This window comes from Protomyctophum parallelum, assembly GCF_964188405.1.
Source record: "Protomyctophum parallelum genome assembly, chromosome: 17".
In the NCBI taxonomy this organism is placed as follows: Eukaryota; Metazoa; Chordata; class Actinopteri; order Myctophiformes; family Myctophidae; genus Protomyctophum; species Protomyctophum parallelum.
This window is the reverse complement of record NC_139719.1, coordinates 12,556,236-12,583,952: the sequence shown is the minus strand read 5'-3', so window position 1 is coordinate 12,583,952 and position 27,717 is coordinate 12,556,236. Positions and strand designations below refer to the sequence as shown.

The window sequence follows — 27,717 nt, the reverse complement described above, 5'->3', positions numbered from 1 at the left end:
GTTTAAACATTTTCTGTCAGCAGTATATGTACAGTAGCAGTAGTATCTTCCTGTATGTGAAGATGAATGTGGTTGGTTCAGTTCTTGGTAGTAGTAGTAATGAGGGTCTGGTACAGAGGCTTGACTACCACATGGAGGTAGAGGGAGCCACCAGTGAGGTATTGGGAGCTCCGGCTAGTCAGGTCAGCGTTGGCCAGGAAATCCCCGTTTTCCTCCGTGCTCTGATAAAAGTTATAGATGTGCTTCACGACCACCTTGCCCTGCTGGCGAGCCATCACGAGCACCGTCTTCTGGAAGTTCACGCCGGCAAAGTCCACGCTGGAGGTTGCGGGGGTGACGATGATACGAGGCTGAGCCCCGTCCACACGCCCGGGCTGTGCGGCGCCACCCGTTTCCGTGGATCTCATGCTCACGGGCAGCCAGCGCGGGGAAAACAGGGCGTTCCACGTGACCCGCTTATTGGCGTCGTGCCCGCTAGGACCCAGGTTGGCCAGGAAGCTGGTACTGCGGTCGTCTCGGGCCGGGCTGTTGATGACCCAGGGGGACCCCCAGGCCGGAGACAGGTAGTTCCTGGGCACGAAGAGACTGCAGTTGACGTCAAAGTACTTGGCCATGTGCAGTGGCGAGGCGGAGTGGAACTGGTAGGACATGTAGAGCAGGTCGCGCACCGACTCCTGGTAACGCGCCAGGACGGGTGACTGGGTCTGCAGGCGAAAGAGCTCGCGCGGGGGCATCATGGCGTAGCGCACTGCCCTCAGGGCGTTCTCGGTCGTCAGACCGTCGGGCTCGTTGCAGAGGATCCAGGCCTCCAGTGCGGCGAAGAGCTCCATCTCGCTCTGCAGGACGAGGTCGGAGCGCTGGAGCAGCGACATGAGCAGCTGACCGCTGATGGCGGTCCACTCTTTGCTCCGCAGCACCGACGACAGGTTCCATGCGAGGTAGTCGAGGCAGCTGTCCCTCGTTGTCGAGTCTCCGGCCTGAAGGGCGTACTCGTACCAGCCCACCACGTGGCCCGACGGAGAGTCCCTGGCCAGATTCTGGGTCATGTACTGAGTGATGCCTTGCTGCAGCGCCAGCACCCGGTACTTGGTAGCCAGCTTGTGCAAAGGGGTGGCCTGATCCAATTGCAGGGAGATTTCGCCACAATATAGATACCTGCAATATGAATATTACAAATAATTTGCAAAAGCGATCTGTGAAAGAATCCAGCCTTGTTACACTGGCATAATAAGATATTAGGTAATAACACATCGTTGTTAGTTATTAGTTAGATACCCTGCTGTTACACTACTAGGCAGGCACTGACACTGTTTGGGAACAAAGCAGTTAATTTGTTTTACAGTCAGTGACAAACTGTACCATTGATTGTAGACCCGTCAGGCTGCAAGTGCACATTTCACCCCAGTAGAGGGCATGCTAAGTTCATGAAATCTGCACGATATATGTATACCAGGGTCCATGCAACATTTCCCCCTTATTCTGTGGTATCTAAATAATTAACCTTCATTGAATATTTCCCTGCCCTTAGTAATTTTACATTTCTTTAACTACAGTAAATCTGCTCAGTTGTGCAGCTGTTCCTCACCTAATGAACTTGTCAAAGACGGCTGCACAGTCTGAGCTCTCCTTAAGCACCAGGGTGCCGCTGCCATTGCGGCTCAGCAGCAGACCCTCGAAGGCCGGGCTCTGCAGGGAGAGCACCAGGGAGTGGGCCTGGATCAGCTTCACCTCGTCCGCGTTGGGCGTCTCCACCCTCAGGGTCACGTCGCTGGCATTTCCCTGCGTTAGCAGGGCCTCCAGACGCTGTACCACACCGATTGTGTGGCTAATGATGTCCCCTCCATCCCCGTTGGCTCCCACCGTCACTATTTGAAGGAAGTAGGTGAAATTTGGTTTAACACTAGAGAAAGAATAGAACTGGCACATCTACTGGATGGCAGGTACAGGACCAACAGTGGATGAGGCAATGCATACAAAATAGAAGTCTGCACACTAACTTTGTAAAGCTCCCAGTCAAGACTTTAACGTTTCGACACGTTTCATCAGAATGATTCTGATGAAGGCTCTTATATTCTATATTTTGAGGGGCGAAGTTTCGACTTTGTAAATCTAAAATGGGGCTAGTAGACACACAAGACTACAAAAGTGAAAAGTGTCTGGGGGTGGGGTGGGAAGGGAAGAAGGAAGCCTGCTGTGATGGCAGGCAGTACCGCCCAAATCCATGGCATCGATTAGCACAGCTGCACTGGTTGTCTCCATAATGAGCAGTTGTGGGTAAGAATTAATTAGAGCTTTGCCTCATTTGCTGCTGAGCTTCTGAGATATAACCCCACCACCCACCCATTGACTCTGTCACTGCCAGGATGTGAGCTTTGATTCATCGTAGGATTCATAGCGGTGTTCCTCTTTCTGATTCTTGGCTTGTTTGTGACACTTCCTTTAACCTGATAACGAAAAGGGAACTAGGTTGGGTACTAGTAGGTTGTGCAAAACTGCACATGCTGTCGCCGTCAGTAACGTAGAGCAGGGGCCCACACTTTGTTGAGTGGTGCAACCACTCCCTTACGGAGCTATGTGTGTGGGTGGGTAGCTGGGTAGCTGGCTGGGTATGAGCACGAAAACAACATGGTTGTTTTTGTACCTGCACTTGGAATGGGAAAATAGAGGGTGAGAAATGGAATAGGTAGGGCTTTTTTTGTATTTAATTTTTAATGCTACCAACGTTTGTGCACAGCAACACTCTTGGAAACCAAATATTGCATTGTGGGTTTGAGCTGACATATATATTGAAGTATTCTTTAGGCCTTTAGGGCCATGTCATATGTGATCTACATGCACAGCCTTTGTGATCTACCTTTTGGACACCCCTGCTGTAGAGCATGAGTTTAAGGTTCTTGGTGTGCAGAGACACAGGTGTTTAATGTATTGACCACTTTCAACCTGACATCCCTGTTCTGGGCATGTCATATTACAGGTTCCAAAAAACAGCAGATCTACAAGCTCACAGTTATGAGCTTATTACGCTGTGTGACACCATCATGCGACAGAGTATAAATTGGGGGTTTAGTGGTTAACTCCATAAAGAATGTTAAACATTATCTTAACTTATTGTGACAAATTAAAATGGGTTTTATTACAGGTAATCTGTGACGATCCATTTGGTTCCATGTGTACACCCCCTTAATTTTCAGAACTCAATATGTCAATATGGCATCATCACTGAGGGGAACTGAGGTCCACAGGGAAGCCACCCTGTCTTGTTTTCTCTTTATAGTTGGCTGAGATGTTTTTGGTCATGACTGCCAGTTCCCACCTGGTCGTGTGTGGGAGTTCAGACTTCTCCAGGTCGTACTTACAGTAATAACTGCTAGTTTACACAACTTCTTAAGAGTAGGACTCAAGTCTAAAGGGCAGTCCATACTGTCTCCGACCACCAAACTTTTCGTCCGGATGATCAGACTTTAATTTCTTTTCCGAAGTAGAGTTCGGCGAGTCACAACATCTGGGAGTGCAGCTTTCAGAACAAAAATTCGGAGGAATGCGTTTCAGAAGTTGCGAGTGACGTCATGTTGTAGTTGTACCGGAGCTTTCTGACGAAAAGTTTGATGGTCGGAGACAGTATGGACTGCCCTTAACCCTACGTTTCAACAGCGGGAGACCTTAGAGACCCACGGTGAGCATCGCTTGAATTTCATTGGCTATAGCCCAATCGCCCACTATCGCCGGGCGACGTCGCCCAAAAGATGAATTATTTTTATCTTTTCGGCCGACGTTCCTCCGCCCAGTAGTTGCCGGGTCCCATTGACAAATAATGCACTTCCGGAGAATTCATCTCACTGTTAAAACGTAGGGTTAGATGTACAGGTCATCAGCATGGTCTCCTTTGTCCAAACCCTGCATTGAACATGGTCTTTTCCCCTTTGGCTCAACCTTCTTCCAGGAGAAGGTCTCTGGACTGAATTTCCACAGATCATTGAAGGTCTGGTTATCGTTGTGACCACCAAATATGTACAGCTCTCCATTGTAGGTAAAGGCTGAAGGACCGTAGCGTCTTTCCGGGAGAAGCTGTGCAGAAGTTGGTCTTCATGCATAATTGTTTCTACAGATGAGCAACAGGCACGTCAAAACAAAATGCCCCGGGCAGTTCGAATAGCGTTTGAGACAGACTCTGACTTACCTACAGCGACCGGCCCGTTGTGGAGACAGAGAGCCAACAGCAGCATCCTCATGGAGATCTGGACAAGCATCCCTGCTTGAATGGACATCCTTTTATCACTCGTCTGTGAACTCTGCCTATCTTTCTCGCAGTCTCCGTGCTCCGTGCCTCTCTTGTCCCAGAGGAGATCTGTTTTCTGGGTGCGTGCTTCTGTCCTGTTCTGGGAGAAGAGGGGGGGTCTGTATCTGAATGTGGGACACGGGTTCTTTTAGGCACATCCGGGCGGCAATGCTGATGCTGATCACCCCATCGATTGGTGGGTGGAATCCAGGCCTAGGTTGTTTCCATGGCTACCATTTTGACTCTCGAGTTTCCCATCTTTGTGTATTAATGCTCTTGCGTGGCATTGATCTATACTAGTGAGTAAGTAAGCCATGGGGGACCTTGGTCGGCTCTGATTAGGAAGAGCTGGGTTTGAGAAATAGGGTTTGCAAGAAAATGTAAGCTTTCTCTGGTTGTGTCTTAACCACACGAACCATAGCATCCCTATTCTGGGGCATGTCTCATAATAGGTGAACATTCGCCAGAATTAGTAGATCTACAAGCTACAAACTATATGACATATTTTTCAGATATTGTATATATATACAATATATATACATATATTTTTTTATATATAATAATTTATAATATATATATATATATATATTCAAAAGTTAAAAAAAATATATATATACACTGGTTACCGTGTAGATTCCTCACCCCCACCCCCAAAGGTTTTCACCAAAAAAAGTATCAATTTGTCTTTAGAATGCAAATGTAGTTGTACTGAATGTGGGTCACTGTGCAGCCGGGTTCAGTTCAGTAGGCCAGAAACAGCCAATCTATTCACTGCTCCCGGCCATATAGCGTGCTTCATTAGAAGGACTAAATAGTATAATCAATCAATATAATTATGGCAACGTTCACTTTCACCTCCTCATCACTGTTGCACCAAACGTGCATGATCTAAACTAAGAGCTTATGGTCACGTCAAGGAAATGATGTGTACTACTACTGCATGTAATGTATGTGTTGAGATTGTGCTCCTGCAGACAGTGATGTGGTTGCTGGTGTTACCGGTTGCTCCTTGCGTGTGCATACTGTGGCAGGATGGAGATCAGGCGTGATTGTGTCAAAGTCGATAAGCATCCCAGAGGACAAGTCCTTTTTATTCCAGTCTGTCTGTGTGAGAGGAGACCAGTGTGTCTGGCTGTCAGCCAAAAAGCTAGCTCATCGTGTGTGTGTGTGTGTGTGTGTGTGTGTGTGTGTGTGTGTGTGTGTGTGTGTGTGTGTGTGTGCGTGTGCGTGTGCGTGTGTGTGTGCGTGTGCGTGTGCGTGTGCGTGTGCGTGTGCGTGTGCGTGTGCGTGTGCGTGCGTGTGCGTGCGCGTGCTATCTGTGATGGGATCAGGATAAAGATGTGGCTTGTTTTTCTCTTCTCATAGTTCTTTATAAGGTGTATAACTAGATACCGGTCAGGTCAAGGATAACAGGGGGGATATGTCTAGTTCCAACAACAGTATAATGTTTGAAGGCAGTAAAGTAACATAATGATAAGTTACAGTAGCAGATAATTGGTGCATGGCTGCTTTGAGCGTGTGTGTCCTCCTGTGAACAAAGACATGGGTAAAACTGTGGTGAAACTACAGTGGTACGGATACATTTTATAAAGGAACTGGGGGAGCTCTAATGTCTATTTGGTACCCAGAAAGCAAATGTGATGTGAGAATGTGGACTAACCAACGCCATTACTGGATGTCGATTGAAAAGCAATGAGTGAACATCTATAGGTGTGAGGTCTCCAGGATTGGTTAGTAACTGACTATTATGGTAATCAGGATTACATAATCAGATTATGAAAATGAAGTATAATTATAATCAGCATAGATTGCATTTGGAAACATGTAATTACTATAGATAATATTGTCCTGGTATGGGAATCTCTCAGTTAGACATAAAAACAAGCTTACCCAGGTAGTCAACCAGGCTAGTAAGATCATTGGAGACAAACAATTGCATCTTCAGGACATATACTGTACAACTCACTCCATAACCAAAAAGGCAATTCAGATTTACAATGATTCTACCCAGTACCCACTCTCTTTGCCCTGAGTTTGACTTGTTACCATCAGGCAGGAGGCTTGAAATGAGCAAAAAAGAAGGATTACAAGACTTTGTTTTTGCCTAAGAAAATGTTTAAATACTTCCACCACCTAATCCCCACAGCCCATGATCACTGTTGCTGCGTTATCTGAATGCATTTTATATAGTATTTTAATGCATTTGTGTATATTTAAGACAAATTTCCATTTTATGTCAAATTTAATGGACAATGAAGTCTTTATCTTTATTGTCATTGAAGCTTGAATGTTGATATGATAAGGCCAGTTGCAATATTTGCAATCTATGTTTGATTTAGCAGTAATCCAAAGGTATTCCGATTTAGATTAGGTTTTAAAATGGAATAAGCTAAATAACATTTTCTCGGTTCTTGATTCTCGGTTCAAATGCAAGCCAGGCAACTCCCACACTAAATCCTCAGTGTCAATTTAAATCAAAGGGTGTACAAATATAGGATTTATCTGCTGAGTGCATATCTGTTACCCTCTTTACCTCCCGCAACCAGTGGTGTAAAGTAACTAAGTACATTTACTTAAGTACTGTACTTAAGCACAATTTTGAGGTATTTGTAATTTTGTACTTTACTTTAATACTCCAATACTTTTACTTCTACGCCACTATATCTCGGATCCAAATATTGTACTTTTACTCGAATACATTTATGTGAAAACGTACTAGTTACTTTGTAGATTTTGATTATTATTACAAAACATACAGTAACCACTTTAGTCCTATATACATTTCGGTCATTCGAAAATAACCGATCTACAAGCTCACAATGTGTCACGATGCGATGCTTTGCAGATCTGCTATTGTAAAAAGATATTAATACATTGATATCTTGAAATGGGACATTCTGCACATGCACAATGACATACTTTTATTTCTGTACTTTTAAGTACATTTTGATGCCAATACTTTTGTAATCAAATTTGAGAAAGCCTTGAAGATCATTGCTGTCTATTGTATTAAACTAAAGGGTATCTAATATCTATCCATTTATTCTTGCCAAGTGAAATGATTGTCATTAACGTCTCACAACCACCAGAGGGCACACTAGGCTTTTCTCATCAGCTGTGCACAGCAAATCAGTCACCTCATCTGCCCCTGTGTGTGTGTGTGTGTGTGTGTGTGTGTGTGTGTGTGTGTGTGTGTGTGTGTGTGTGTGTGTGTGTGTGTGTGTGTGTGTGTGTGTGTGTGTGTGTGTGTGTGTGTGTGTGTGTGTGTGTGTGTGTGTGTGTGTGTGTGTGTGTGTGTGTGTGTGTGTGTGTGTGTGTGTGCGTGCGTGCGTGCGTGCGTGCGTGCGTGCGTGCGTGCGTGCGTGCGTGCGTGCGTGCGTGCGTGCGCGCGCGCGCGCGTAGATCTCAACTTATATTTTCGAGCCTTGCACCTATAAGGATTTTGTTTGAACTTGGAGTGCTGCGGGTTGTCTGCTACGGTAGTACTTCTCTCACATGCCTATATATGACATGGCCGGGCCATACTGCCCATATGGAGTATGGCAGTTTGTTTATGGTTATGTCTGAGTCATAGTGACATGCCTATATATGACATGGCCGTAGTCCTGCTGCCCATATGAAGTATGGCACTTTGTTTATGGTTATGCCTGCAGTCAGAGCGACGTCAATTCCGTTCACCCTCCCAGTAGCCAATTCTAATAAAAAGGATAATCCCCAAGAAAATAATCATAGTTGTAGCCTTAGGCTATGCGAGCTATTTTTAAGAAAAAAATCCAAGAACATTGTCTATAACGACAGGAGTAAAATGGAGACGCCAGGGTTAATGTGGTTAACTGTGCCCTCATTACTCAGTCCATTTAAATAAGAGAATCGATGCTCTGTAATCAAATTAATTAAGCACCAGGAATTAATGTTGTTAATTTTTCCTAATGGAGGCCCATTGAAGTCATGTTGGTGCCACTGCCACAGCTTGTTTGTATTACAAAAGAAAAGAAGCTCTTAATTGAGTGAATAATGTGGACTGGATTATTGGCCAAATAGAGTCACGGCAATGGTATGAGTCTGAGCTGAAATAACAAAACATAACTGTGAACTCTGCCGTGAATGATATTAGTAAATGAACCAGCCACAACAAGGAGCTCAGGTAATTTGGAGATCAAACAAACACAGGACTTCTAACAGAAGGCATTTCATGGCAGGACACCACGTTCCCATTTAGTGTGTGAATTGAACAATGTTAAGTCAAGACATGACTGCAAGGCTGAACCCCAGCGAGATAAGAAGAGTCTTGTACTGCTTGCTTTCTGTGTACTGTACTACTGAGTCACAGTTACAGTTTAGAAGCCAAAGTTTATGGAAGCCAGCCCAGGACTGAGGGACGGGGTGACCTACACAAAGTGCTCTGTCTCAGCATCAGTTTATCTCAGTGGAATGGCTCCATTATCTCTCTCTCTCTCTCTCTCTCTCTCTCTCTCTCTCTCTCTCTCTCTCTCTCTCTCTCTCTCTCTCTCTCTCTCTCTCTCTCTCACCACACACACACACACAGGCTGACACAGAAGAAATGCAGGTTACACACACGCTTGTGTGTGCGTGCGCACACACACACACACACACACACACACACACACACACACTCACAGTCACACACACAGTCACACACACAGTTCAGACCAGAGGGAGATTTATTTAGCAGTTGTCTGTGCAGCAGAGGCTGGTGAGATAAAGATTGCCTATAACTCAGACTACACCTTGCAGGCGTGGCATATTGCCTCCATATGGGCTAGTAGGCTACACAAAAACAGTCATTACCACGACAAAAGTAGCCGATCTACAAGCTCACAGTTCATCGCAACAAGAAGTGTTGTGAGCTTTCTGGCTAATATAATGTTCCCCCCAGAATATTCATGCATGCTGAGCTTCAGGTGGTTAATGTGATGGCTGGGCCACGCTGACATTGTTCCAATCAGTGGGCGATAGATAATGTGTTTTACATAATTGGTAACAGAATAGATAAAACCCTGGATGATGGTGCTTGACTTTATGAGACATTTGGTACTAAACAAAAGTAAAAAAAAAAAGAGGTTGGCTGACAGAAATGGTGGAATGCGCAGCGTGACAAGGTATAGTTCTACAATCTACACTACACCCACACACAGGCCCTTATCATTAGTTATCACTGTCAGTATAAGCACAGGTGTATATATAGCTCCAAAAATAATGGAAGAGACCCTCACTCTGCAGGGGTTGGGACTGGTTCAGTATAAAATAATACTGTAATGACAACCAGTGTTGATTTTGACAGCAAATTTTGATTTTAGTTTTAGTCATAGTCACTTGATTAGTTTTCATTTAGTTTTACTCACATTTTAGTCACCTGGAATGTTTTAGTGTTTAGTTTTAGTTTTAGTCGACTAAATTTCATAGGATTTTGGTTGACTAAAGCTATAGTTGATTTAGTCGACTAAAATGTATTTTGGCGGCCCTTGATGCCGTCGTAATGACTGATTTTGAAGTGTAAAATGACTTATACTGGATCTCTTCTCCACTAGTCACTTCCTAACATAACATTTGTTGACGAAATTGTCAATATATTTAGTTTTAGTCACTATAGGTCCATAGCTTAGTTTTCATTTAAGTTTCCACAGTATTAGTCGACGAAATCAACACTGCTGACGACAACAAGCCATACGGTACATTGATGGAGCTACAAATGTTCTTTTGTGAGACCTTTTGGTTGCCGTTTTTTAAATGATAATAGTTTGAATTGTGGTTTTGTGTGTGCACACTCTTGTTGGTAATAAAAGGCCAGCAGAAAATGTGACTGGAACCCAGTGAAGTATATTCATAATAATGTGCAACATGCATGTGAACACAGTTTCTGTGTAATTCTATTCTTATGTTAGGTAGAACATTACATTTCCCACCACTGCTGCTGATTACTGTGGATAAAGGTACACCGAGTACATGAGTCAGTGAGCATATGAGCTATGGCTCATATGCATTAGTATCACGAAGCAAAGAATGCTGGCGACCACCACCCGATCAATATTCCCCCATTGTCCCCCATATATACAGCATCCACCCCTATAGTCCAAGGAGCCTGATTGATTGTGCGTCCTGCCAGCGCACGTTTCTTGTCGCTGGGCGGTTCATTAGATACTTCAGTGAACCTCTGGTGCATTGTAAAGTCTTAAGTATTGTGCATGCCAAGTAAACAGCTGAACACGCAGAGGACAATGATCGTGATGACCTTGGCCTATCTCCTGCACCGAGATCCTCTAACTCTGCATGCAGTCTTATCTGCAGTTCTTTCTATAGACTGATTGCAGGGTGGCCATATTGGGTCAAAACGAGTTTGCTTTAGGCCTGATCAGGTCTGCACATGGTTTGCCAAACAACCGGCCTGAAAGTGATGCAGGTTTTCCTAATCTATGAGTTAAAGTCAGTCATTCTGTGTTGTTTGCTTTGGAGTGTTGCTACCATCAACAATTTGCAATTGTGGGAAGTGTTTTTTCTCAGAGAATTTAGTCAAGTAATTGGGCCAAATTTATCTTATAAGTACAATGCTGGGCCAGGGGCCTGGCAACGTGGCTCCCATTTTGATGATTTACTTAGTTGTAATTGTGTGGGTTTTGACTGCTGTTATGAATACATGCATACAATTAGCAACATCACTTTGTTTCTCGGATCCTACGTGTCTCCTTGCGTGCTGTGGACTGGGCACTGCTATATATAATGGCCGAGGTCCATTTACATTCCGATCACAACCTACAAAAGCCTTTGAGACCTCATTAAACTTCACTCAGGCGCAAAGCACACATCATGTCTGCACGGGTAATGTCGCAAAGAGGAAACCATCTATGTTTATAATGTAATGTCACATTTAGATCTTTGTAAGTATATTAACACATGCTTGAGTTTGTTTGTAATTTCAGCCACGGTTTTATCACTTCTTCCTCTCGCTTGCTCGCCCGCTCTGCAACTCCTTCTCGTCACTCTTTCAATGGATCAGTTTCCTCTCATTTACCTGTTTTCCATCCACAGATCAATCCCTCTATCTGCCCTCCCCTTCCTATACCTCTCTCTCTCTCTCTCTCTCTCTCTCTCTCTCTCTGTTACCCCCTCTCATTCTCTTCCTCTCTTTTTTCACTCCCCTCCTCCTCGACCCCTTCACTCACTCTTGCACTCGTTGCAGTGATGTACCGACCGCTGGGAGCCCGCGTCTCCTTCTCCTCCTCCTCCTCATTGTCTTCCTCCTCCTCCTCCACTTGTGCACTGTGGGTCGTGAGTGTGGCCAGCAGCGATGTCGGGGACTCAGCAGGAGCCAGCCGGGCCGGGGGGACAGACGTATCGGAGCGGAGGACAGTCTCTAACGCAGATGGAGAGGCTCTGTGAACAGTTGAAGTGAAGGTGAGAGTCCTGACCTGCACCTGCATGCGTTGTTTATCGCCAAACACGAGGACGGACCGTAAAAGGTAACACAAACTTGCTTCCTTCTGAGACGTGTACTTGGTAAAAAGAGCTGTGCTAATACCGGTAATTCTTGTGTAAATCGGCGCTGTAAACTGTCAAACGTTGCGTGCATTGTCTTATAAAAGTTAATAGGCAAGAAAAGGCGCATGAAGGGAGGATCTGGTCTTTATCATTTCAATTGTGTTTTGCAACAGAAGATTCCTCAGTTTCAGTTTTTTATCAACCATAAAAACAATATTTACTGTATGGCATTTTTCTGCATGTTCAACCCCCCTCATATTCCAAGGGAGGGCTTCTTATGACACATTTGTCATAATATTATTCTGTGTCATTCCTGACGCCAGCATGCACTCGTGGGTTATGTCTTCATAACAACTCGGGTCAGGGTATCACTGGGCTTGTGAACTTTGAACGACTCATAAACTGTATGTTCAGGAAGTTGGGCTTCTTCAGAGAGCGGATCCGGTGCTGCCTGTCAGCCGTTTCTTTACTGCCCAGGGCGAACCGAGCCCTGCACTGTACATCTTCCCACCCGTCTTACCCCAACCGACACAGGCTTCTCCCGCTGCAAGACAGGCCTGACGTCAAGCCCAAACTTTGAACACTTTTCCTCGCAAACAACCAAAACACATTCTCTTCACTGTGACATGAAACGGTGATACGTTTTTGTGTACAGTTATGCTGGCAGCAAGCGTCCTTTCAGTCCTCTCTAATCTCCCGGGCGCTGTTGTTTCAGGTGCATGTGGCCGCTCCATGAATAATTAAGAGACTTTAGTGAAGGGACAGCAGATAGAGTTTACCGGTACCGAATGCCCCTTTTCCAGCCCTTCTGTGCCGGAACTCAAACTATGGGACGGCCGTGGAAGTGATAGCTTTAATCTTTAATCAGGAACATGCACTGGCCTCTGATCCTTTAAGCTATGGGTGGCTCAGTTGTTCTGCTTACCCCAAGTTCCTTCCCGTACTTATTATCTACTTATTTTCCGGGATATTTCATCCTCTGAGGACACTATCTGCTGATATATACATGGGTGAATCAACAGTTCTCAATTTCGTGAGTAAAGAAGACCATAACCGTTGTGTCAGAAGTGCTAGATTTAATCTAACACCTATAACGAATGTCATTATAATGGTGTGAAGCCCAGGAGAGTGGAAGGAAGATGCTCTCTTTTCACAGCTAGAATGCATTGTGCCTCTGGGGCATTATAGGATGTCAGAAATGTAATAAGCGTGAGGAATGACAGTTGGATGTGTCGCAGCCTCAGCTTTTCATCATGCTTTGTGATTACTGCCTCCTTTCCCCTTTAAGTATAGGACTCTAGCATAAAAGTACTAGCTGTGGGGTTATTGAATGCCGACTGCAATCAGTGGTGCCCTTATCTTGCAATCTGTGCCTTTTTCATAATGAATCATCTAATCTCCCTACCGATTCTGAGACTGGGATTTCATTACAATTTACAATTTACAATTTAGGCATTTAGCAGACGCTCTTAATCCAGAGCGACTTACATTTAAGCAAGAACAAAAGCATGGGAATACATCACATAAAAGCATTGATCATGAAACATGCGTAAGCTAAGAAAGTAACAGTGGAATATCTATATAATGAAACTATACATACACTATACATATAAACTATACATATTTACTACTATGCTATACATATGTACTATGGCGTGCTATGACTATATACATTCATACATACATACATACATACATACACACACAAACATGCATACATATCTGCATGTACACTCGTATCTCCACGTGGATTGCAGATGAAGAAAATATGCCCGGTTTCTTTTTTATTTTTATTTATTTTTCCTCCTACACGCAGTGGAGACGGAAACATGCTGCAGTGTCTCCTCTTTAATGTCAAGCTGCAGTCTAGTGGATATAATAGGGCCAATCTCAGTTCTGGTTCTGTCCCTGTTTTGAAGCTGTGGCTGTGCTTAAAAATGTTTGTCTCTGAGTCTGCGTTGCTTCTTAATCAGAACAAAGCCATTCTTTCTAAATGCCAAAAGGCTACAATCCCGAGGTCAGCAATATGTCCATACACAGACTTTTTCTTTTTTTGTTATTATAATGTTCTTATTTTGATCATAAGACCCAATTACTGAATGTCAGGTTTTCTTCAGAATATGTATTATTTACTACGACACTATGGCACACTAGGACTCCAACTACTGTAGTACTAGTGGTTCTTAAATGTTTTATTTGCGAGGACCCCGTTTGGTTCTATTTGAACACTTAGTTACAGAACTGTTATGGTCATTCAGGGCTATCTCTTTATGTGTTTCTCGTCCACTCAATTTGCATGTTGCCTGCTACCATTCTTTGTATTGGTATGTATGGGGTATTTGTATCGTGGAAATGTGACCTTTTGCTTTGGCAGTGAAGGCAATATATAGTTGTTGTAGTCACTGGTCATGCTAATGGATGAGCACAACGGTATCGTCCACTCAAACAGATACGGTTGCATTGCAGAATCCTGCGTGTTTGTTTTAACTCTGACAGTGAACAGTCAGAATAGTCCCTTACCAAGTCTATACTTCCACTGGGACTCACACCCCCTGTTAATTAGGCGTTCTTCTTCTATAAAGTTCTATTAATACCACGACATCCTATCTCAGCGAGAGTGTGAGTGACCTTACATAACAAAGGATGAAATATGAGTGTGTTTTGAGTCCGATACGGTTGATAGACCAAGCAGCCGCTCGCTTGCTCGCTTAAGAAGAGACTCCTTCAAACGCAGAGAGGCGCTGCCTGTTCTGCAATGGTCCTAGGGAAAGGCTATATTGATTTATTGCTTGGCTTATATGTATATGTCTGCGGGAATAAACCGCACGTGCACAGCATGTATTAGTGGGCTCATTACAACATGTAACGTTGGTGGAGCACCAGACCTGTGGCTGAAGGATCAATTAATCAATCGTTCAGAAGAAAAGACAGCATGTCATAACATATTCACTTGGGGGCGGGGGGGTTGGGGGGGGGGGGGGGTGCGAGGGGGGTCCCATTGTATTTATTTGTATTCCGCAGGACTGCAGGGCCAAATGTATCTTATATGTACAATGCTGGGCCTGGCGACGTGGCTCCCAATTTGATGATTTACTTAGTGATAATTGTGTGGGGGGTTTGACTGCTGTTATGAATACAATTTGTGCAGTTCAAATGACGACAAGAATCGATAACTCATAGCTGAGGATGAGTCGCCTTTAATCGCTGACTGTATTACTTTTCGGCAAACGCACGTCACGTCATAGTGTTTGTTCCTCGTCGTGTCACAGACTGATGGCCGCTGAGCTGAGCAGGAGATGGAAGGAGGCTCTGTGATGTTGGCCGAGCGTCCACAAACATGTCGTGTCACTGGAAGCCTAGGAGATAACACAGACAAATATGCTTCCGCATGGATGAGCCGAGTGAATTAAGGATGACAGCAGGTGGAGGAGAGGTCGGGGGAGGAAGATCAGCAGTGGGGGGAATGAACTAAAGTACATTTACTTAACTACTCTACTTAAGTACAATTTTGAGGTATTTGTACTTTCCAATTTCCAGTACTTTTACTTCTACTCCGCTACATCTCGGATCCAAATATTGTACTTTTACTCCACTACAATTATATGAAGATTTTAGTAGTTACTCAGCCCTATATACATTTCAGCCATTTGAAAATAGCTGATCTTCAAGCTCACAATGTGTCGTTATGCGACACATTTTGAGCTTGTAGATCTGCTATTTTCAAAAGATTATGTATTACAACAAAACATTAAATGGGACATTCTGCACAATTGGCACTTTATTTTGATGCTTTTTGTACTACATTTGAATACTTTTGTACTGCATTTGGAATTCCGTAATTGTACTTGTAACGGAGTAGTTCTAATTGCAGTATTGATACTTTTACTGAAGTAGAAAACGTGAGTAGTTTTTCCACCACTGATGGCGTCCAGGTGAAAGGGTGAGGCGCGGAGACGGACAGACACAAGCGGTGTAATAATGAGTGACCGACCACGTCACAGGGGTCACCGACGTAGGACTGTCCATCTGCTGTTGTGACCGTCCGTCCAGTTAAATGGACTGCATCTCTCCATGGCCTTACTGACCTCCATTAAGAGACAGTTTTCTCCCTGACAAACATCACGACATCAGGCCCAGCCAGCACTATTTATCTAACATCCTTCTCTCTCTCCTAAAGCACTTTCAATCTGTCATCCCTATTTTGGGATGACAAAATGTCCAAAAAGAAAGAAAGAAAGAAAACAATCGCACCTGTGTGAAGTGAGGGGCGCTCTTATCATCGTACACCGTCATGGCGTAAAATAGACACTATGCCTATTTGCTCAGACACTATGACGTAAAATTCTCCATTCATTGTCAATGGGAATTTAATGTTTGTGTAGGACGGAAATCTACACTAATAGCTGAATATAGGAGGGGGTAGTGCCACTCAAAAAAAGGTTCTACGTGTTGTGAGCTTGTGGATGGAGATTGGGTAAATGGGGCATAACCACTTGGTGGTCCTAACCACCAGTGGTCCTTTAGGGGATTCCAGGTGGTCCCCAGCTAAATGGACCCCTGCACCAAATCAAGCTACACCAAATCGTCTCGTCCGGATGCGTTGTGAGCTTGCAGATCAGCTATTGTCACTGAATGTTTGCCCCATGTGGAATAGAGAATCATTTTGACCACTTTATTGTATGTTGGCTATTTAAAAATAGTTCACATTGTTCAGATTGTGTGCACATCTCAATGCCTATATTTAGGCCAGGTGCTGGATGTCAGGCATCAAGGCAAACATCAAGGAAGAGAAAGAACATCCGCACACTAGTTTCTAGAGCTCCAAGACTTACTTTATTTAGAGGCAACAAATTACAACGTTTCGACCTACAAGGTCTTCATCAGGCAAATATGACACAGCGTGTCACCTTTTGCCGTGCTGTGAGCTTGTACATCTGCTATTTTTGAACATGTTTTAGTGTCTCCCTTAGTGATAGGGTGAGAAGTCACGCGAGAGAGACTTGGGAGTAGAATCTCTGCTTCTTTGCATGAAAAGGAACCAACTTGGTGGTTCGGGCATCTGGTTAGGATGCCTCTCGAGCGTCTCCCTAGGGAGGTCCTCGATGCACATCTCACTGGGAGGAGACCCCTGGAGAAGTCTGGAGCTCTCTGGTGGAGCTGTTGCCCCCACGACCCGAGTACGGATAAGCGGTTGAAGATGGATGGCTGAATGGTCCGTAGCCAAAAACACATCAATTTGGTGGGGGTCCTTGACATATCCTTGAAATGTCCTTGACAAGTGTGAGATCTAATCTAAGAGTGGAAGGAAGATGCTCTCTTCTCACAGCTAGAATGCATTGTGCCTCTGGGGCATAGTGTAAGATGAAGGCAGAAATCAAAGTTGTTCATGTAATAAGTGTGAGGAATGACAGTTGGATGTGTGATAGCCTCTTATCTTTAGGGGTCTGTGTCGCAAATTGTATACTTTCAAATTGGAGTCAAAAGCCAAAAGCGTATCGATTTGGGGGTCCTTGACATGAAAAGGTTTAAGAACTACTGCTTTAGAGTTCATCAAGTGCTCAAGTGTTTAAGTGCACAGAGGTCTGTCCACCCTCTGTGAATTATGAAACACTTTGAAGATCATGTTAATCCCATTCATATTATGGAAGACAGCAGGTTCTCATTCTGTAAGGTTGTTCTCGTTTTTTCTTTTTTTTTGTAAATTAATTCCCTTTATCGTACAACAACAGTATCGCACAAACAAAGATAATGAAAATAGCCCATCTACAAGTTAACAACATGTCGCGATGTGACTCATTGTGAGCTTAATTGTAGATAGTGTTTTTTTCACTATTTTAAAATATGACAATATAATATGACAATATAAGACAGGGCCAAGCCATAAAAGCAATAAAGAAAATAGCTATACGCAATATGCACAATAAGACATAGAAACACTGTGATGGCCGAACTTTGGAGACTGGAGATGACGTCACTTTTTTTGTTAAGCTGATTGGCTGAAGGGGTTGTCTAGTGTACTCCCGCGGCCAACCATGCATTAGCAGCATTAGCGTGCCGCCCCGTGTCCGAAACGGTTGAGAAATGACAGAGTTACCGTGTGCTGTACTGTACTGTACTGTCACTGTACTGTAGTGGCACACCCGAAATCATCATATACAGTTAATATGTGCGTGTGTGTGTGTGTTAGGTTGTTAGGTTGTGTGTTAGGTGGTGAAAAACAACCATGCTGTTTTCGGCACCCACCCACCCACACACATAAGTCCGTAAGGGCACCACTCAAAAAACGGTAGAAAAACAATAGGGGCCTTCAAGCTTTCCCCTAATAAAAAAAGAACGGTTTAAGGTTTTCCACCCGACAGCAACAATATTAAAATCTGTCTCCTTTACCATCTAAACCTCCATGTTCTATTGTTTTATTTTCATTGTTCAGGTGAAGCAGTAAGGATCATGATTGAGTGGCACAATGCACACAGAATAACTGTGTGCATTGTGATAATAATAATTCCGAGCCGCTTCCCTACTCCTTCACAGGTGTTACCGATGATACTAATTAAGGCTCTGTTCCATTTAGGCTAGGGTGAAGTGGTTCTCAAAGTTTTTAATTTGAAGGACCCGCATTACTCTCAGAGTAGACCTGCAGGGCCATTTGGAACACACTGAAGGACACTTTAGAGGCCCATAGAGTATTAAAAGGATAGAGATATCTGGCGTGAAGCTCCGCCCCCTCCGCTATTCATGTCAGTGGAAGTTGCTCAGTGGCGTTTTGAAGCACCCGGAAGGACCGTCTACTTCCGCATTCAGCATTCAGCATTTGGGCACCAAATTTTGGTGCCCAAATGCGGAAGTGCAGCTGGGCTTTAACATTGAGTGCTCGGTTGCACAGGGTTTCCTCGTCATGAATCCACGGGTCCGCCTGCAGTCCTTCCTCTTACCACTAGGGTGTTTCCAGTGAGCCAACATGCACAAGACAATAGGCAGTAGCAGCACCCTGACACAGTTTGACCAGAATGGAACAGAGCCTTCATCAGTATCATCTGTAACACCTGTGAAGGAGGTATAGGGAAGGGGCCCCAAGTTATTTCCAGAATGGCATATAGGCCTATGCATATAGCCCATTTGACAGTGTTTTATATTCATGTTTCAGGTGACGCAGTAAGGTCATGATTGAGTGGCCTAATTTGACGGTGGCCGCCAGTTTGAAACCAGAGGAGCTACGACCGTCTGAGTGTGTTCTGGGCTTCTTTGCTGTCATCTACTACAGCGCACTCCTCTGTGTGGGGGTCCCAGGTACACTGCATATATACACCAACCACTGTGTGGGGGTCCCAGGTACACTGCATATATATATATACACCAACCACTGTGTGGGGGTACACTGCATATACTAACTACATATACACACCATAACAATTTACAATTTAGGCTTTTAGCACACGCTCTTAATCCAGAGCGATTTACATTAAGCAAGAACAAAAAAGCATGGGAATACATCACATTTATCATGCACTGCTTCTCAAAGTATGGTCCTCGAGGGGACCCCCAGGGAATACATCACATAAAAAGCATTTACCATGCACTGCTTCTCAAAGGATGGTCCTCGAGGGGACCCCCAGGGGTCCTTGAGTGAGTTCTAGGCAAAATGAGGAACATTAGTATCTTTAAATTCGACCTTTTCGGCTATTTTACAAGCTCACAGTGCATACAAAGTTCTTCTCACATGGGGGTCCCCGGCACAAAATCTTTCTCAAAAAGGGTATCTTTGAAAAACAAAGAAAGGGTCCTGCATACTGTCAGACACTGTCAGACAAATGTTGCTCTTTATTAGGTAGACGTTTATTAGGGCAGCGATCCAGGAATCCCGAGTTGGTGTTGGCTAGACCTCACTCTCGCAGCAACAGGTCGACGTTTCCGTCGCTTTAGAGTAGACCTTCATCAGGATCAGGACAGACAATACAGGGCACAATAACCACCAAACATTTATTGACCACACCCCCAGTAGAGATGCAGGTCATTGGCTGCACAGATAACCAACATCTTTCTCAAACAGGGTTCCGCGGTCAAATAAATATCAATTTTGGGGCTCCCTCTCCTTGACATGAACACTGATTTTTCAAAGTTAGTCTCTGTTGAATCTCTCCTGTTATCTCCTGATGTCTACTACAGTGTTATCCACTGTGTGGGGGTCCCTAAGTATATTATATAATATCCACAATTGTTCTGATTATATAGTACTATAGTGTTTAGTTTAGTTTAGTTTATTTAGGATCCCCATTAGCTGTTACACCTGGCAACAGCTATTCTTCCTGGGGTCCTCACAGAATAATATACTATACAAAAATTGAAATAAGAACAACATTACAGATATCACAAAATAAATACATTAAAGCATAACAACCATGCAACAACCGTGCATTCACTCTAGATTACATTAAAATAAACAGAATTACAATTTACCATATATATAAAAAGTCCTTCAGTCTTTTCTTAAAATGCCTTTTACCCTTAATTTCTGTAATGCATACTTGTAGAGAGTTCCAGAAAGTCATTGCCCTGTACATGACTGTATTCTTCATTGCTTCAGTTCTTGGCTTAGGCACTGTAAATCGACCCATTGCAACATGTCTGGTATTATGTATATGTCTATCGCTGGTATAATGAATATTTTTATATAAGCATTTTGGTTTTTTATTTGAACAAATGTTCCTAAAAAATCCAGCCAGACTGGCAGTTAATCTCTGCTCCACCAACAGCCATGACAGCTTCTGATGATTTAACAGTGTACTAGATCTAGTATTGCAGTTCAGGGCAAGGCGAGCTGCCTTATTCTGGGCTATTTGTAATTTACGCAGGTCCTTTTTAGCTGCATTGGACCACACAACTGGACAATAGTCAAGGTGGGATATCACTAGTGCCTGGATGACCTGGACAGCAGATGTTGGAGTTAAAAACTGTTACCAATCATACTAATTAATGATTTGTTCCATTTAGTGTAGAAATGCCAGTTTCCAGTGAACCAACATGCACACTAGCAGCACCTATACTCTATTTGAACTGAATAGAACACAACCTTAATTTATAGCATTGGAAACACCTGTGTTTACCAATGTGTTGATCCTGTCTAGACCGGATGGTAAAAAAAAACTCTTATTCCACTTTGTGATTTCCGGCTATTTTGGCATTGGTTTGTTTTGGTCCTCCTGTTTGTTTTTAGTCTCGACACAAACTATTCCAAGACATACTTGTCGGATTCATACGCCGCAAGGCTTTTATTGGATAGGCCCTAAAATTATGATGTCCTTGATCACGGGGAATTTTGGGTACTTCTGATTCCGGTTTGTGGTTTCCTGCCTGATGACTACAAATCAGTGACTACAACATGTTACCATCCACTCCCGACCAGATCATAAACCCGAAAAAGGAATGCTTTCCAGGCTAGGTCAGGACAGAGATGCCCCAGTGGCTCTACTGTTTGACGCTCTGCTGGTCACATTTGACGCAATGTTGCCCTGCCTTCGGGTCTCACTCAAGAATCGGTGCTGCTGTGTGTTGTATATCTAAATAAAGCTGCACAGATGCCTAAAAAAAGAACTGAAGGTCAGTCAGAAGTGCATTTGACTGATAGTCGTATTACAGCAGATGTGCTTGTGTTACACCGCAATCAATAGCTGGACCGAGCAGTGCTGGACGGATGGATCTCTCAGTCCGTTCATGTCTATTCATAATGAAAGTGGTTGAGCGACTGCACAAGATGGACACGATCAATGCACAAGTGAGTTAAGTATACATTACTGGTGCATTTAGCAGCCAGGAGAGTTACTATAATCACACATGATCAAGCTTTCTCCCCTGGTTTCATCATGGAGTCAAGTTCTGATAGCTTCGGGCCCATTAACACACTCAGAATTTAATTTACAGTCAGGATTTTGCTGTTATAATTTGTGAGCATCCATCCACCTTCCATCACTCTATTCATTCATTCTTTGATAGTCTTTTTTCTTTTTCAATTTTTGCAACCCACCCTCCCATTTGTTCAGTATCAATTGACTAATGTAATCCTGGGTGCTACACTCCTTCTACCAACCTGGGGAGCGCAACGGACTGACCTCATGCCTCCTTCTATGCATGAGGAGTCCAAGCCATACTTCTTTGCACCCGACAGTGGGGGGGGAGTTTCCCCGGTTTGACGCCGCGCGTGGAAGGAACACGTTATTCCAACCAGTTCCTTTCCCCTCCATCAGACTGGCCAGGCTGCGGCAGTTTAGACTACAGGATTCATTCTTTGATAGTCTTATAATTCCACATCGCTCCAAACCCTCTGGTGTTCACAGCAGCACTGCTGCCATTACTGTGTATGAGACTGCTAGACAGACAGGCAAATCGATGGCCGTGATTTGGTATTGATCCTGCGGCGATGAGAGAGTGTTGTGGAGTGGAAGGAAGAAGGGGTTCTGACCGGCTGTATATCAGACCCGTCACAGTGGACACTCCGGATGACCTCATGGGACACATCAAGGGCATTGCAGCGTAATTGGCCCCGAAGGGAACAAAAAAAAAAGGTCAGCCCGCTGGAGTCAACAACTGTAGGGGTGAAAGGGTCTGAAACAGCCTGGCGCTCTGCGCTCCAAATAGCTGTAGCTAAAAATATGTACGGTAGTTGAAATTATTTTAACCACTTGAACTCTAGCATCCCTATTGGCATTTCACAATAGGCGAATGTTTAGCAAAAATAGGCAAATCTACAAGCTCATAATCGGTTGAAATAGGCAGCGCATTTTGAACATTTAGATCTGCCATTTCTTCCGGGAATATATGTGTAGAAGGAAACCAGAGTGGACCAGCCCAGGTATAGAGACTTGAGATCCTCAATCAACAAATACATTGTATATATTTAAATCTACAATCCATAGGTTGTATACAATGTGGCATGCGCTGTCTGCTTCAAATGACTTGATTGACGTTATCAACCAGTCAGTGTCCTACTAGTCTCGTGTGGAAGCTCTTTTGATGATTAAAGCGATGAAGTGGAAGTGAAGCCTCCTCCCCACTTCTGTTTTGTTTTTACAGTAGTGCAAATGTATTCGAATATAAATAAAAAATTATCGATTAACCAAGCATACAGTATTATATATAGCTTGCTTATTAGCAGAAATGGAAATTAAAAAAATAAGATCTAAAGACATTTTAAAATATATTTTCGTAAACGGAAATGACAGATGACTCAGATTTCAGACTCTATATCATTAGTGTGGACTACTGGCCTACACCTCCAACCGCTGCAGATGTGCTTGTTATATTGTATTAACATACACATGAATAATGTGAATAAGTCCCGCATTGTGGCTTTAAAATGTAGCTACTGGAAGATGGATCATGACTTTCTGCAGACAAATCAATGCCTTGTTTGTAACTCATACTACTGTGAACGCATCCAGCACAATATGTTGACGATGATATCGCTTTGCTCTCTGATTTACCTCCCATCTGGCAGCCTTTGCCTGTCTCTGTTTCTGTTTATCTCCGTCTTTGTTCTTGCACCTGGCAAAGATCTGGCAAACTGTACCGGGGCATCGACCCCTGGATCATGTAGTAAGTAGGGTATCCTATCCTTTAAATTGCTTCTGAAAAGTAATCTGTCTCTTCAGACTCCACCTTAGTCTGCTGCCTGTAGCACTTGCCCTAGCCTTGACGACCTTGCAGGCTTATGCAAAGTTTAAAATGTTATTAGACATGATTCATTTGTTGACCTGGCATCCTATAGTTTGTGTAGTTTCAATGTACAGTTTATAGATGTTTTATTATTATACGGTTTAGACTGATAATATGTACTTTGTTTACCTATGATCCTAGATTACCATGCAGTAATGCAACTAGTCGCAACTCCTTGAAACAAAACGGTTTTAAGGCCAGTTCACACCAATGCAACTCCTTGCAACTGCCATTGGTATGGTAGTTGCATGTTGCAAGGAATTGCAACGAGTGCATTGGTGTGGACTGGCAGAGTGTCTGCTAAATGCCTAAAGGCCTATACAACAGTTTTAGGTGATAAGGTGACCACCAAAACGGTGCATAGTTATAGTAAAAACTAGAGAGATGTGTTTTGGCGACGTCAGGTTGAAGTTTGAGGTCAGATGTAGAGTTGCTGGCCGGCTCCATATATGCGCAGATCTAGGTAATGATCCAGTCTTCTCCATGTATGGTTATCCAGCGTTAGATGAGGTCAGTGTCGTGATCTTCATAATACTGTATGGAGATGGCCATATATGGTGGCGTGAGTGTCACGAGGCGCGATGTCACGAGGCGTGACCATATATGGAGGTGTGATGTCACGAGGCGTGACCACTGACCATACATGGAGGCGTGACGTCACGAGGCGTGACCTTATATGGAGGCGTGGGTGGGGTGACTAACTAATTGACAGATAGGAGATGCAGGAACGTGACCTACGGTCGCAAAAACTGTATGATTCTCCAAGTAGGCCTGCCGTTGCTGTGAAGCTTTCTTACTCCCTGTCTCTCTCTGTCTCTCTGTCTGTCTGTCTGTCTGTCTGTCTGTCTGTCTGTCTGTCTGTCTGTCTGTCTGTCTGTCTGTCTGTCTGTCTGTCTGTCTGTCTCTCTCTCATATCAGTGAACATCCTGACGGCGGTGGCTCTGTCCCGTCTGGCGTGCCGCACCAAGAAGCCTCTGTACTACTACCTGCTGGCGGTGACGGGCTCCGACATCCTCTCGCAGCTCTTCATCATCTTCGTGGGCTTCCTGCTGGAGACGGCCGTGTTCCACCGCGAGGTGCCCGCGCTATGGCTGCACGCCGTCAGCGCCGCAGAGTTCGCCGCCAACCACGCGTCCATCTGGTCCACGGTGCCGCTCACTGTGGACCGCTACGTGGCGCTGTGCCACCCCCTCCTCCACCGGCAGGTTAGAATATAGTTTGGGGGTTTTCCTTTGTATTTTGGTTTTAGTTTTTATTCATGACTTAGTTTTTTATAATGCTTTTAGTTTGAGTTTTTATTAGTTTGTGTTTTTTTCCAAGGCCCTTTTCAATCCTGTACCTGACTGAATAAGTCAGGTGTGGCATTGAAAAGGAGTAAGTATCATGTAATAAAAACTCAAGAAAAGATAGCATTTAAAAAAAAGTTACAGATTAAGCTCATAAATAAATTGACAAAAACTAAAACTAAGGGTATTTTGTCTATGATTTCACTGAGTTTTAGTTAGTTTTGTAAAAATACAGTTTCAGTTAGTTCAGTTAACGAAAATGCTTTCATTTATTTTAGTTTTATTCTTTTAGTTAACAATAATAACCGTGCTCTCCACCGTCAGATCAGCTACCCGGCGCGCACCCGGAGGATCATCGGCACGGTGCTGGTGCTGTCGCTGGCGTCGGGCGTGCCGTTCTTCTGGTGGTCGGACCTGTGGCGCGAGAGCCACCCGCCCACGCCGCTGGACCACGCGCTCATATGGTCGCACGTCACCATCATCTACTTCCTGCCCTGCGGCGTCTTCCTGGTGCTGAACTCGCTGATCATCCGCACGCTGCGGGCGAGGCAGCGGAAACATTGCTGCCAGGAGGAGGGCAGCGACCGCGGACCGGGCGCCGTGGTCCAGCGGCGTGGCCTGGGTAAGACGACGGCCATGCTGCTGGCCATCACCTCGGTGTTCTCGGTGCTGTGGGCGCCGAGGACCGCCGTGGTCATCTACCACCTGTACGTGGCCTCGGTGCACAGCGACTGGCGCGTGCACCTGGCGTACGACCTGTCCAACATGCTGGCCATGCTCAACACGGCCGTCAACTTCTTCCTGTACTGCTACGTGAGCAAGCCGTTCCGCGGCGTGGTGCGCGACGTGCTGCTGCTCCGGGGGGGCCCGCTGCTTCACCACGGCGGTGGAACCACACCCAACGCCCTGCGGCGGAACCACACCCCGCCCAACGTGTCCGTCGACTCTCTGTACAGCGGCGCCAACAACGCCAAGCGCTTGCCGCGGGATGCCACCCCGTCGCCACTGCCATCTCCATCGCCGCGTGGGGCCCAGTGAGACAGTTTGACCCTGGCCTGCACCCCACCTCTCGCCCCGCGGGACTACATTTTTCGCAGAGCCTGGGAGCTGATGGGCACTGATGGGGCACTTGTTTTGGGGCCAGTGGGGTAGGGAGCGCTCAGCTGTGTATTTGGATCTCACGCAAGTAGTTATATAACCTCACCAAAACCTTAACCCTAACGTACTTTATCGGCCAAAAAAAGTAGTCTGCGGTTGTTGGAATAACAGTGACGGCAGCGGGATTCGATACCAGGAGGTGTGTGTTGGGAGACTAAGGCACACTAGTAGACGCTACTGAGCTGGCTGCCAGAAGGGTTTTTTCTGGCTGTGTTAGAATGTGAGAAAGGCCAACCCTGAGGGCGCTCCACTACTTCCTACAAGTTGTCGTAGCTGGTGATGTAAAACAAGCGCCTCATCAGCGCCCATCAGCTCCCAGGCTCTGCGGAAAAGGTAGTCCCCTCGCCCCCCACACCGTCCGCCTCCACCCCCTCCTCCTCTTAAGCACTCGTCCCACGGCCCCGGAGCGCCTGTGACCTCAGAGCCACATGTTACATTCCAGCCATGTCCATGGACAGCTGCCAGTCACCGTTTGAGATTTCTCAAAAGGCCCAAAACACTGAGTCACAAAACGGTATGTTTTTTGGTTTTGTACGATTTAGAATGGGTATTAAAGTGTTGTCTCTGTTCTGTTGTTCTAAGCATGAATCAGCTGAGATGACAAGAACATATTTATTTTTCTTGAAAGGAATTTTGGCTAAATTAAACTATAACATTTGCTACCTCCCCCCCCCCCCCACCCCCCTTTTCCATGTACGGCTGAAATGTCATGCAAGATAGTTTTTTTGACATCTTACAGTCAGTTGACAGATACAGTCAGACTGCGTTACGTTTGATAACCCCCTATGGTTTTTATCATTTGGTTTGCTAAGACACCGCCAACTCAGCATATGACATGCATGGCTTGGGTGCGGAAGTTGTGCAGGAAGTACTGGGAGCTGATGGTAGGTGTGGTGCACCACCTCAGCAATCCATCTCCCAGGGGTCTAGCACATTGTAACGGGGACAGACTCCCACGTGTTACCGGCTGATACCGACCATTAAGCCACTCCTGACCTACTTGGCACCGCACCACCAGTGGTCCTTGAGGGGGTTCCAGGTGATCCTCAGCTGAATGATGGAGTGTTGGTAAATTGACCCTTATTAGATCTTTAACTCTCGAAAGTGTAAAATGAAACCTTTAATTTTACGCTCTCAAGAGTTAATTTATTGTTAAACATCTGCATTATATTAGCCTATTTAATTTACAAGACGTCTACACAATTATAGAATTGTTATTTTGATAAACGTTACGGCTGTTACATCTCCTATTATGGTATCAATACAGCATGGACTTTAATTTGGGGTCTTGAGAGGCTAAATCTCATGGTGGTCTGTGGCTCTAATGCCGAATAAATGATAGGCCTTGGTGTGAAAAGGGTTGAAGACCACTGACTTAAACTGCTCTCTATTGTAGTCGGTGGCTGTCTTTCCTAATCGAGGGGAAATGTGCATCATTCAAATCAACAAATCATCAGGCTTTCCGAGCATAGCCAATCGAGCAAGGAAATTGTCCCTTTCAGCAGTTGGCTCCCAGGCACAAAGAGCACAGCTGCTAAGGCCAGTGTTTATTTTTCATGAAATGCAACTCGATGGAGCCTTAAATGAAAGCTTGCTGTCTAAGCAGCAGGAGTGAAGACCCTGCTCTTCAAACAGCCAGCCCCTAGCCTCTGCCACACCACCCCCATGCAAGATTTTGCTAAACAAACCGAAGATTAGGCTGATTGTGTGTGTGTGTGTGTGTGCGTGTGCATGCGTGCGTGCGTGTGCTCGAGCGTACGTGCATGCGTGCGCGCGTGCGTGCACATACATACAGTA

The 27,717-nt window shown here is 44.8% G+C and overlaps 2 protein-coding genes across 3 annotated transcripts; one reads left to right on the top strand and one right to left on the bottom strand.

Moving 5' to 3' along the window:
• Positions 1-77: 77 nt before the first annotated feature.
• btbd17a (BTB (POZ) domain containing 17a) lies at positions 78-1,926 on the bottom strand (the record flags this gene model as incomplete). The annotated part of the gene is made up of 2 exons (XM_083787465.1): positions 78-1,155; positions 1,586-1,926. The coding sequence occupies 2 exons, from the start codon at positions 1,924-1,926 to the stop codon at positions 78-80; spliced, it is 1,419 nt and encodes a 472-aa protein (XP_083643591.1).
• Positions 1,775-26,583, top strand: gpr142 (G protein-coupled receptor 142). Of its 2 annotated transcripts, none has more exons than XM_083786982.1 (5): positions 1,775-1,878; positions 11,472-11,686; positions 18,915-19,057; positions 24,395-24,681; positions 25,087-26,583. In XM_083786982.1, exons 3-5 carry the CDS (start codon positions 18,931-18,933, stop codon positions 25,798-25,800), a joined length of 1,128 nt encoding a protein of 375 aa, XP_083643108.1. In that variant the 5' UTR covers positions 1,775-1,878; positions 11,472-11,686; positions 18,915-18,930; the 3' UTR covers positions 25,801-26,583. The 2 variants fall into 2 exon arrangements, with proteins under 2 accessions (XP_083643108.1, XP_083643109.1); XM_083786983.1 differs by having other exon boundaries at positions 11,472-11,751.
• Positions 26,584-27,717: the final 1,134 nt, after the last annotated feature.